This window comes from Emericellopsis cladophorae (assembly GCF_022114955.1).
Source record: "Emericellopsis cladophorae strain MUM 19.33 chromosome Unknown NODE_18_length_329999_cov_121_726099, whole genome shotgun sequence".
Classification (NCBI taxonomy): domain Eukaryota; kingdom Fungi; phylum Ascomycota; class Sordariomycetes; order Hypocreales; family Bionectriaceae; genus Emericellopsis; species Emericellopsis cladophorae.
In genome coordinates this window covers 12,460-23,807 of record NW_026250943.1, presented here as the reverse complement: position 1 = coordinate 23,807, position 11,348 = coordinate 12,460, and the positions used below count along the sequence as shown (strand labels likewise).

Sequence of the window (11,348 nt, the reverse complement as noted above, 5' to 3'; positions counted from 1 at the left end):
TGGTGAGATCGGCAAAGCGGCCTTTCGCATCCATCATTATTCAGCACCGAACTCGCCAACAGACTGTAGCACTCTCTTTTTGTGCAGTGATTGATCGAGTTCAGTGCACTCATGAAGGCCCAAAGACCAGGCCTGGCCCTTTTCGCCGCTTGCCTATTCAGTGGCCTTGCCTCGGCTATCATCCCGCCTGGACTGAGCCAGCAGTACCTCAGCAGCCAGAAGGATGGGCACAGAGGCGGCGTCGCCAGTGAGACACGGGAGTGCAGCGAGATTGGGCGAGATATTCTCGCGCAAGGCGTACGTCTTTACATACATGTCTAATCATTCCGATGAGGCGCTGACTGACTGGCCGTGTAGGGCAATGCTGTCGATGCCCTGGTTGGGACGACATTCTGCGTCGGCGTCATCGGCATGTACCACTCCGGCATTGGAGGCGGTGGCTTCATGCTGGTGCGCGATACAGACGGGCAGTACGAGGCGATCGATTTCCGCGAGTCTGCGCCTGCAGCAGCCTACGAGGACATGTACCAGGGCAATGTCGACGGCAGTGTCTATGGTGGCCTTTCGGCTGGTGTGCCTAGCGAGCTTGCCGGACTGGAATATGCCCACAAGAAATACGGCGTGAGTTTATGCCATGACCCAGCGAGGATTGTATTAACAGACAGATATAGTCGCTACCATGGCACACAGTCATGGCTGGTGCGATACACATGGCCAAGGATGGGTTCAAAGGTTTGTGGTGCCTCAAGCGGTGTTGGACGTGCCGGACTGACTACGAAACAGTGTCGCCCGATCTCATCAAGTATATACACCTAGCTACGAAGAACCAAACCAACTTCTTGGTCGAGGATCCGATTTTTGCAGAGGAATTCGCCCCAAACGGCACCATGCTACAACTAGGCGAAACCATGACTCGACCACGATATGGGCGGTAAGTCTGGACATCACCAGCTGAGTTTTCATTCCATACTGACCTGCAAAAAGCACATTGCAATTGATCGCGGAGCATGGATCAGAGGCCTTTTACAAGGGCGAAATTGCCGAGTCCATTATCAAGACGATCCAGGACACCAACGGCACCATGACACTCGAGGACATGGCCAACTACAAAGTCATCTCACGCAAAGTCGCCTCAGCCTCCTATCGTGGCGCGCAGCTCCATGCCGTGGGCACGCCAGCCAACGGCGCAGTCTGCCTCAACATCCTCAAGATTATGGAGCAGTTTGACCTGGAGGACGCCGACGACATGGGCCTTACGTGGCATCGGTACGACGAGGCGCAGCGCTTTGCCTACGGTGCGCGCTTGGAACTAGGCGACCCCAGCTTCGTCGCCCACATGAGCGAGATGGAAGACGACATGATCAGCACCGCAAAGGCCGAGGAGATCAGGGACCTGATCAGGGACGACGAGACAATGCCCGTGGACTACTACGATCCTAAGCGCCTGTACACGACAGATAGCCACGGGACGTCACACATCTCCGCCGCCGACGCGTCGGGCATGGCTGTCTCGTTGACGACGACTGTCAATCTGCTCTTTGGCGCGCAAATCATGGATCCTCTCTCTGGTGTCATAATGTAGGTTAGCCCCTTAGCCCCTGATTTTTCATAACGTGCCGTGCTGACTCCTTTAGCAACAACGAGATGAACGACTTCTCCATCCCCGGTGTGCCCAATGAGTTCGGCTTCGCCCCCTCCGAGGCCAACTTCATCCGTCCGCACAAGCGACCTCTGTCCTCCATCACACCCATCATCGCCTCCCGCTCCGATGGCACTCTCCTCGCGGTGGTGGGTGCCGCCGGTGGCTCTCGCATCGTGTCCTCCACGGCGCAAGTCCTGTGGCACACCATAGAACACAACATGACCCTCACGCAAGCCCTCGCCCATCCACGTGTCCATGACCAGCTGCTGCCAAACGTATCACTCATAGAATACGCCATGGACAATGACACTGTCAATGCGCTGCGCGAACGAGGCCACGAGATCAAATACACAGACCCCGTCGTGAGCTCCGTGCAGGGCGTGTGGAGGCACGACAATGGCATGTTCGAGGCAGCAGGAGAGCCTCGCCAGAAGAACAGCGCCGGGCTCACATTATAACAGACCTATAGAAGAAAAAGTATTCATCAAAGATAGGGAAAAGTGGGGTATCCTTAGTCTATTCAATCACTTTTCGTCATTGCGACAAGCCTATCCATCTGCACAAGCCACTTGCTGGCAAACTCGCCCTCCGTGAAGCGTTTCGCCGACTGTCGCGCGCGCAGGCGCATCGCCAGCGGGTTGGCAACGGACAGCGCCGACTCGTAGCCCTCGGCAAACTCGTCCACTGTCTCGGCGTGGAAACCGGTCGGCTCGCCGTCCACCTCCACCACAATGTCCAGTTTCGGGCCGCCGCTGTTGTGGACGACGGAAATCAGACCAGCCGCTTGGTACTCCACGCAACCAATTCCAAAATGCTCGTTCCACATGCCGTTGACGCCGACGGACGCCTTTTGGAGCCACTGGAGGATCTCGGGCCACGGGGCGTCCAGCTGGAACTCGACCCTGTCCTTGATGTGAAGCTCGTTGACCAGCAGGCGCAGCTCGTAGACACGTTTCGAGTCATGGTCATCGCGCACACTCCCAATGAGAATCAGCTTGGCCCCTTTGGCCGCGTCGGTCCCTGTCATGACAAACTTGGCAAACGACTGGACGATGAGCTTGTGGTTTTTCTCGGGGCGGAATTGGGCAATGTAGACCATAGCTTTCTCGCGCTTCGTCTCGCTCTCCTCAGAGATCTCAATCTCCTGCTCGAGCTCTTCGACCGCACAGGGAGGGAAGATGGCGGGGATGGGGTTCCTCCTGTCCTTCACCTCACGCCAAGGACCCCAGAGCTTGGTGAGATGAGTGCGCGTCCATGTCGAGTTGGCCATGACGACGTCAATGGAGGAGCCCACCCACGAGTAGAGCTCGGAGAAGCGCATCCAGTACCATTTCTTGATCGTGCCGCGGATGCCAACGCCCTGGCCTGCGTTTACCCCTTGCGAGCCCGTCTTGGAGTCAGGGTCCAACGACTCCAGCATGTCGGTCGAGATGGTCGGGTAATGCACGTAGGCGCCAGTCGGGATCTCGGGAAACAGCCACTTTGAGACGCCGAGGGAAAAGGCGTAGCCCATGGTGTCGACGAAGATGTCAGGGACGAGCAGGGAAAAGGCGTCCCAGGCGAGGTACATGGAGCCGAGGGATTGGCCAAGCAGGGTGAAGCGAGGCCATGTGGACGCAACCACCCAATCGCGTTTCGACAGGTAGAGAAACGTCACGGCTGGAGGGTGCAAGCTGATGTTGAAGCGGCTCTGCCATTGGTCAGTGGCAAGCCCGAGCGATAGGTATCCTCACTCACCTTGACTCGAGATAGGATCTGGTCCTTGGTGACCTCGTGGTCGCCAGTGTAGACTACACACTTGGCCTTGGGCCACTTGTTCTGCGTCGCACGGATCGCTGCCCAGAGCACGCGCTCACCACCTCCGCCGGCGTTGCTGAGAAATCCGTCAGCTGTGGATACACAGGGTCCAGGACGACCGACTCACCAAAATGGATGGAAGAAGCCTACGATGCCAGCCCAGTCCGGATCGACGTCTTGCTTCTGAACTTTCTGCCACTCCCCGCTGGACGTGCTCTTGGTCTCAAGGTTCTTGTCCTGTGACATACTGGCTTCTTCATTCATCAGGGAGATGAGCAACGACCGCCTGCCCTCAGTCTTCTTCCTGAGGTACCATCCTAGCGAACGACCCAGCAGTTGCAGAAGTCTTGGCACGGCCATAGCTAGGAGGAATGGGGCAAAGGAGACGGCGACCGTCACAAAGATCCTGACGCCGCTGTTCACGGCAGCTGTAGTTGTGCTTTCCGCCGCCATAGCTGCGAATCCCTATCGATGGAGGGGCTGCGGAAGCTATCTATCGCGTTGGGGTTGGAGGGAGGGCGATACTGTACTAGCAGCAGGAACAAGTTCGTGCTAGATTCTGAGCATGTCCTCAGACGGTTGTGCTCCCACGCTTCCGCAAGAAGAGAGGTCAGGTGAGGTGAGCAGGTGAGGGAGCTGGAAGCTTCAGATGATGCTGTGTGAAGGGTCCAGCATCCAGCAGTCTGCTGAGGCGTGTGCCCCGCTAATAAAGCTTGGCTGGTTCATCAGCCACGCCGTCTGCCAAGCCACAGGCTGCAAGCCACATAAACTGAAGCAACTTCTCTCATCGTCGGCTTCATCATCTTACTACAGTCCCCATCTCAGAACAAAGATGCAATAACAAGGCTGTCGCTGGCGACAGTCGAAAGCCACCATGTCACTCATTCAACGATCAGCCCTGAGGCGCTTGCCAAAGCCATCCGTCACAATCGCACACCCGACCCGGCGGACATTTGTCGGAGCGACCTGGGGAGCCCTTGTGAACACTGTCGCTGATGGCATATGCGCAGTGCATCACGTCGGTCTCCCGTGGTACATGACGATACCGCTTGTGGCTGCCACAGTCAACTTTACCGTCCGTCTCCCGGTGCAATACTACGCCCGCCAAGCGCGCAACAAGTATGCCCAGGCTATGCCAGTCGTACAGGCGTGGGAGCGGCTTCGCGTCCGCAAGGCCATGAAGAAAATCGACCCTTCCTCGCCCGATGCGCAGAAACAGAGCACATTGGCACTGTCTCGTGCGAAAGCAGACAATGCACCCACGAGACGTCGGATCTTCAGGGCCGTAGGCTGCCAGACATGGAAACAGTTCATACCGCCCGTCACCGTGGTGCCGTTCGTCATGTTGTCGGATGCCCTGCGGCGCATCAGTGGCGTCCAACTCTCGGCCAACAGCGATATATCTCGCTTTGACTCTTCTCTCAGCGACGGGGGCTTGGCCTGGTTCACGGACCTCTCGGCTGCAGATCCGTACTATGCTCTGCCCGTCGCGTGCGTGGTTGCCTTGGGGTCGTCTACGTGGAGGAACCGAGACGTGTGGAACGTCTTCTTGAGCCGCGACATCGAAGCACCAACGCTTAGGAAAGGGTGGAGTGGGCTGCAGCCCGCATTTCAGCGTCTCCTACTCTTGGTCCCTTTTTGGCCGCTCTTCGCCGGCCTGAATATGCCCAGCTCCATCCTACTGTACTGGGTCTCAAGCTTCAGCCTCACCCACGTGAACACCTGGATTATGGACCGGTATATCCCCAAGCCGGAGCAGCCGCTGCAGCCGATCAAGCGCACAGAGCTCTCGTCGCCGTTCATGCATGCGAGCACCATGGATCGGACACTTCAGTCGGCGTCCACGAGTCAGATCCCGAAATAGTCGTCATTAAGCTTGCGTTGTCATGTACAATAGTCTGTTGTAACCAAATGATATATACCCACGCTAAACGCCCTTATCAAAAGAACACACAAGAGTCCGCATCCATGCCTCATCCGACTACAACCGCCAAGATGACAATGGTCACGATCACGGCCAAAATGAGCAGCAGGCAGCAGCCCTTGTTACGGGCCGCCTTCTGGTACCGCGCTGCCTGTCGGGTCTCCACGTCGGCGTGGCGCGTGTCATCGTGGACATTCTCAATGTTGTCAGCGATGGATGTGAGCTGCTCGCCCTGCTCGTCCACAATCTGCGCCACCTGGCGGAAGAGCACGTTGAGATCGCCCACGCCTTGCTCAATGTTGCGAATCTCCTCCTCCCGCTCGATGATGAGCGCCTCCTGGAAATCCACCTCGTCCTGCACGGCGAGGGGCGCTGACATTTGCAGCTGCTCCTGCTGTTGACCGCCCGAGGGCGACGTAGCGTGGCCAGGCTCGCCGTCGTGTGCAACGCGCGCCGCATGGACGGATGCCTTCTCCTTCTCCAGCGCTCGTCGTTGCAGGGACTGGAACTCCTGTAGCGCCGCCTGGAAGTCGCTGGAAACTTTGGTCTGCTCGTATTTTTGTTGTTTCTGTCAACGTTAGCGCGTACCCCTGGTCAGAGCAGTTGTATTGGTCTCCATACCGATAGCTCCTCCCAGGACTGTAGCTTCTTGACGCCCTCGCCAATCTCCTGGCAGATGTGTCTCGTCTTCTCCATCGCATTGTTCACACGCTCCCTCAGGCGCGGCGAATCCTTCTTCGTGCCCAGAACGTTGACATCGTTGGCGAGCTTGCGGTTGCTGGTGAGCAGGGACTGCAGTTTGCCCTTGAGCTCGTACTGCAAGTCGCGAAATACCGGGTCGTCGGTGTAGCGCCCAGACTCGAGGTTGGAGAGTTGATCGTACGACATGGTAGCGAGTGTTTGAAATGACCGCAAAACAGAAAGTGACAGCGTGCTGTGTGATGCGGAGGAGTCAATAGCATGTGGCTGAACTGAGGTTGCGACGGGCGCGGGCGACGAACGACGTCAGCGCCCGCCGGGCCAATCACTGCACGTGATGTCGCTTCCGCCAGACCCTGCAGGCTCCAGTCACGAGTTCAGCGCGTTGTTGCTCAGCTAACTGGGCACTTTTCTATTTACATCCGCACCATCCATCACCAGCGGATGCCTCACAACCATGGCGCCCCTCACCGTCCGTAGGGCGCCCTACAAAGACTTCCTCCAGCCTGCCTTGCAGAGCCGATTCGCGTCGACCGCCCTTGTGCTCTTCATAGTTTCCTACGCCGAAGCACTTCTCTTGAGTCGTTGGGATTCGTTGCTCTGGTCCTGGTTTCCATTGGGCCCTACTGGCTTCCGTACGCTCGCCATTTTCGCCAGCGGTCTTTCCATACTCGTTCTCCGGATTGCGCACTATCACGTCGGGCTGAGGACGACCGGGTCGGGCTTCCACACCCTGCGTGCCAACCTCTCGAAGCTATCGACGTACGAGACGGCGTTCTGGTACATTGTGTCGACATGCATCTTCTGCCCAATCTTCATCTACTCGATCTCTCCCTCGGCTAGTCTCCGATGGGTTTCGTATACGAGCGGCGACAGAGCGCGAGCCAACGAGCGCACCATCTTCCTCGCGCTGTACCTTGGCGCATGCGCCCTCAAGCAGAGCCTCGATCACTTCATTGGGGATGTAGATCACTTGGACCTCGGGATCGTATTCCGGCAATTGGACAACAAAGAATCGGATAAAGCTCCGCCCTCGCGGGAGGTCAGGCTTTTGATACATTTTCCTAAACTGGTGGCCGAGAGCACTGTTAAGTCGGGATGGGTTTTGGGCTTCACCATCTTGGCTTATCTCGCCACCCCCATTCGTTCCATTGCCTACGGCTGGACACTGATGTTCTTGCGGCCATTCTACAACATGCCCAGGTCCAACATTCTGCCGCCCACGCACCCGCTCGACTTTTGGCTGTGTGCGCGATGTATCATGGCGGGCTCGCTGTTGTTCGTCTTGTGGACGGCGGGCAACACGGCCTTTTCCATCTTCATGGTCAAAACCCCACTCAAGAATGGGCAGCCCCTATCGTCCGAATCCAAGGACCCCAATGGCAGCTTGCTGAACGGTCTGAAGAGCAAGAAGCCCTCTGTGCAGAGCTTTGCCATGTGGGAGCTAGCATACATTGCCGAGAACTTTGAAGCCCGCAGAAAGGCCATATACGCAGACATTGATCGCTCTCAGGGGCCGATGTGGACGCAGGTCTACGGCGTGTGCATCGATGTGATCAAGTCCATCGAGGTGCGCGCGGATGCGTGGGGGAAACCACCCGCACCACCGCCTCCCACACCCATCGAAGAGCCGCGGGAACGGACAGCCGCACCGGTCAAGACAGACAACATATTCTCTCCTGAACGGCCGAGCACTACTCGAAGCAGACTGCGCGACTACGCGCAGGCTGAAGTCAAAGAGTTACTACGTGGCGACGGTCAGCCTCACAAGTCCGCCCTAAACGAGCTCAGGCCCATTGCGAAGAAAACGTGGGAGCAGACCAAGGACAACGTACTCACCAAGGAGCAACGAGACGCCTTGACGCCAGAGAATGTGAGGAGTCACTGGGAGAGGGCTGTGCTCTGGTCGATGCAGTCCGGGTTCGTCAGGGCCTTGTTCCAGCAACAATTCCGTACCAAATTTGCGGGTGCGGTTCTCGGCACCCCGTTTGCTGAGCCCATGCTCTACGTCCACGCTTCGAATGCGCTGTGCCAGCTCGCTGTCCACAGTCTTACGGAGGATCCATTCGGCCATGTGCACCGCGACGTGGCCAGCATCATCTGCACGCTCACATTGGTCATTGGTCAGATTGAGTCCATGAAGCAGCGTTTCCCCGTTCACTGGACCGATATCCAAGGGAGTGCCACGTGTCCCGAAGTCGACGAGGTTGTTGACACCCTCCGAAAGGGGCTTGGCCAGGTGGTGGCCAGCTTCGAGTCGTTCAGCAGTGAGCTAGGTCTGACCAGGACCGAGCTGAGACTGGCCAAAGAGGCCGCAGCCAAGCCAGAGTCAGTCGCGCCCAAGCAGCAGGCGCCCACCGTAACCAAACCCGTGCAGGAGGCAAAGCCCCGTGTCGAAAGGCGCATCTCGAGAGCGGAAGAAGTGCCTCGAAAGAGGTTGGCCAGCAAACCGGAGATGGAGCAGGTGCGAGCATGAACAGAATGAGATGCATGGATCGGCGAAAAGGCATTTATGGGCATGATACCCCGGTAGGGTACGATTGTAGAGAATAATACGTACGACAAGATATTCTGGCACAACTGCGTCTCCAGCTGAAGGATTGTTTGTGCATTGACGACTATATACGGGTAAAGAATGGCTAAGAAAGACAGAAAACAGCGACAGATCCCCTCTCCCTCCGCTTCTTTTGCGCGCAAATCCCATTGGTCCTATCCTCCTTGCGTCGCCCTGCGAACACCAGTGGCTCCTTGCGTCCAGCCACTCGCTCAGGCATTGTTGATCTGGCGGGCCAGGAACCTGGGAGCCTCGTTCCTGGCCTCGTCATTGTACGAGAAGTGCCCGGGCAGGATGAACAGGGTGCCACTGCAGACGGCATCGGTGACGGAGCAGTAGACCTCGGTGCGGGATCTCGGGTAGTTGGGGATGCGGCCGAAGTTCTGGAGGTTCTTGGTGTAGCCAAAGAGAGCAGCACCGACGACCTGATTCTGGACGGCACCGGTGAGCTCCGTCAGGGCGTTGCCGACGACGGCGGTGCCCTGGGAGTATCCGCCGGTGACGACGGGGGTGTTGGGGCACTTGGAGTTGGCGAGCTGGAAGAGGCGCTTGGCCTCGTCGATGGAGGCGCGGTTCGTGCCGGCGGGGAGGAAGTTGGGGGACGTGGCAGCGTCATAGGGGCTGCCGACGCCCTGGATCCAGATGTTGCTGAACCGGCTCTCGAGCGCGGACGCGAGGATGGGACCGGCGGTGATGCCCATGTTGCCAGGCTCGGTAGAGCCGCGCGCGTAGATGAGGATGGCGTCAGGGCAGGAGGAGGCGGAGCCAGTCTCTAGCTCGTTCCTGGTGGAGGACTGGCGGGTCTCGAGCTGGACGGTCTCGAGCTCAAGGTCCGCGTTGCGGATCTCGACAGAGGTGAAGGAGTCTTCGATGGGAAGAGCGGTGGCCATGGCGGCCAGGGCAGCTGTGAGAGCGAGGAACTTCATGTTGGCTGGTGGATTGATGGCTGGATAGATCAGGGTGTATGTGTTCTGGCTCGGGTATTGAACTTTGACTCTGTGGCTGCGATGGCTGGCTGGCTTGTGTTGATTCCTTCCTACAGAGGGCGGAGAAGCTCATCTTCTTATAGACGCTCTGGTCTGGCTGGCAGCCCGAAGCTGATGATTGTTAGATGGATCACACTCATGTCTGACCTGCCTTCTCGAGCTGGCTCCTTGCTATCATCGGCCGACAAGGTCTGTGGTCCGATGACCATCATCCATCCACGGTCAATCGCAGTTGAGAAGGTGGATGTTGTAGGCAACTGGCGCGCCACGCGTGGAGTATGAGGGTATCGTCTAACACGAATCCGGCCACGGACGCGAGTGACGTGGTTAGAAGTGAGACGGTTGTGTTCCAATCACAACACCTGCAGAATAGAAACCCCGCAAGATTTCGCAAGATCTCTTGTAAAGGGAATCGCGGGATGCATGCTGCCCAGGATGATGCGCAAGCGTGCCAGCACTGCAGCAGCCATGCGGGGTTTGTTAGTTTGTGGAATCCGGAGTGCATATGCGGGGTGCATGAGAAGCCAAGTTCACCTCGGCTCTTGGGAGTTGGAATAGAGTTTTTCAAAGCGCGTTGCTACTTTGGTTAGTGTGAAGGACTATGCTTGCTATGGAACATGCTTACTTTTGGAGGATACTGCCTCGGCTGTAGTGAAATGCCAAGACTAGCTTGCGCATGCAGCACATAGACTAGAAGCCACGAGGGCGGCACAGACTAGAACGGAGAATGTTTCAACTTAAAACGACCTTGAACTGATGATCGGCAGTTCCCGCGCGATATCATGTCTCTGCAGATGAAGTTTGGCAACCTGGGGTGCATGGGTCATCTGCCACGCACTGTGGGAGGTCATCGTGCCTGATAATGAGCCTCTCTGCTGACATAACAGAGGATATGGAAGGGTATATCCCCCAAGGCCGTATGGTTATAGAACTCTCCGTGCGTTGGTGCCTCTCGAGTCACTCGACCTCGACTTGTCTGCCACGGCAAAGTTGTACCAAGCGCGCTTTTCCAGTGTCGATAGCGATGTGATGCCACTACTGCAAGACGGTGTGGTAGACCCGCCCCAGGCCCGCTACGTATATCGCCGGTCCATCTGGGCTGCTGAGCATCTGTCTCCGATGCCCGAAGAGGGAAATGTCGCGATTGTCTTCTCGCCAAGGCTGGTTTGATGTGTAGTACTGGTCCCTAGGGGAGGTGGCCGTGCAGCGTCCGCCAGCTTAGTGACGGCCTTTCGTCACCCGAGGTGGCTATCTTCCCCATGGCGAGTGAGATTCCTAGCGCCTGGACTGCCCCCTCTTGAGTATGATGGCTGTCTCCATTCACACCACGTAGGAAAAGGACCACGTAGGAAAAGAACCACTTGGATGATGGGTGCCCCATCTGCCCTACCTCGATGGGGCGACGCTTTGGTGACATTCTTTGTGAAAGTCAATTACAGCGCAAATGCCGCAAGGGTGAGATTTCTCGTTGAATATAGAATAGCTGGGGTATCGCATGGATATGGAGTGATGAGAAACATGTTGTGACTTGTTAATTCGGTGTTGTTCAAGAGTCAGGACTCAGGACGTTCGTCATTTCTCCACTTCTACCCCCTGTACCTTCAGGTACGTACCTGTAGGTGGTGCCGCGATACGTTCCTTCCCCCCGGCCTCCCAGAGCTTCTTCCTTACCTTACCCAACAAGACACTATCGGCCTTGCACCTCCATCATCCATCAACAATCGCCAATGCATCTTCATCCTCCAT

The 11,348-nt window shown here is 57.2% G+C and overlaps 6 protein-coding genes across 6 annotated transcripts; 3 read left to right on the top strand and 3 right to left on the bottom strand.

Annotated features, from left to right (window-relative positions):
• Positions 1–111: 111 nt before the first annotated feature.
• Positions 112–2,100, top strand: J7T54_004911 (Gamma-glutamyltranspeptidase-like protein; the record flags this gene model as incomplete). The annotated part of the gene is made up of 6 exons (XM_051505948.1): positions 112–297; positions 358–621; positions 672–732; positions 784–931; positions 985–1,578; positions 1,635–2,100. The coding sequence occupies 6 exons, from the start codon at positions 112–114 to the stop codon at positions 2,098–2,100; spliced, it is 1,719 nt and encodes a 572-aa protein (XP_051362601.1).
• Positions 2,101–2,162: 62 nt separating this feature from the next.
• On the bottom strand, positions 2,163–3,892 carry J7T54_004910 (GDP-Man:Man(3)GlcNAc(2)-PP-Dol alpha-1; the record flags this gene model as incomplete). The annotated part of the gene is made up of 3 exons (XM_051505947.1): positions 2,163–3,332; positions 3,380–3,515; positions 3,567–3,892. The coding sequence occupies 3 exons, from the start codon at positions 3,890–3,892 to the stop codon at positions 2,163–2,165; spliced, it is 1,632 nt and encodes a 543-aa protein (XP_051362600.1).
• A 421-nt stretch (positions 3,893–4,313) lies between these two features.
• On the top strand, positions 4,314–5,303 carry J7T54_004909 (mitochondrial inner membrane protein COX18; the record flags this gene model as incomplete). The annotated part of the gene is made up of 1 exon (XM_051505946.1): positions 4,314–5,303. The coding sequence occupies one exon, from the start codon at positions 4,314–4,316 to the stop codon at positions 5,301–5,303; it is 990 nt and encodes a 329-aa protein (XP_051362599.1).
• Positions 5,304–5,412: 109 nt separating this feature from the next.
• On the bottom strand, positions 5,413–6,251 carry J7T54_004908 (uncharacterized protein; the record flags this gene model as incomplete). Its single annotated transcript, XM_051505943.1, has 2 exons — positions 5,413–5,931; positions 5,985–6,251. The coding sequence occupies 2 exons, from the start codon at positions 6,249–6,251 to the stop codon at positions 5,413–5,415; spliced, it is 786 nt and encodes a 261-aa protein (XP_051362598.1).
• A 268-nt stretch (positions 6,252–6,519) lies between these two features.
• On the top strand, positions 6,520–8,538 carry J7T54_004907 (nucleoporin NDC1; the record flags this gene model as incomplete). The annotated part of the gene is made up of 1 exon (XM_051505942.1): positions 6,520–8,538. One exon carries the CDS (start codon positions 6,520–6,522, stop codon positions 8,536–8,538), a length of 2,019 nt encoding a protein of 672 aa, XP_051362597.1.
• A 290-nt stretch (positions 8,539–8,828) lies between these two features.
• Positions 8,829–9,542, bottom strand: J7T54_004906 (uncharacterized protein; the record flags this gene model as incomplete). The annotated part of the gene is made up of 1 exon (XM_051505941.1): positions 8,829–9,542. One exon carries the CDS (start codon positions 9,540–9,542, stop codon positions 8,829–8,831), a length of 714 nt encoding a protein of 237 aa, XP_051362596.1.
• Between the last annotated feature and the right edge of the window lie 1,806 nt (positions 9,543–11,348).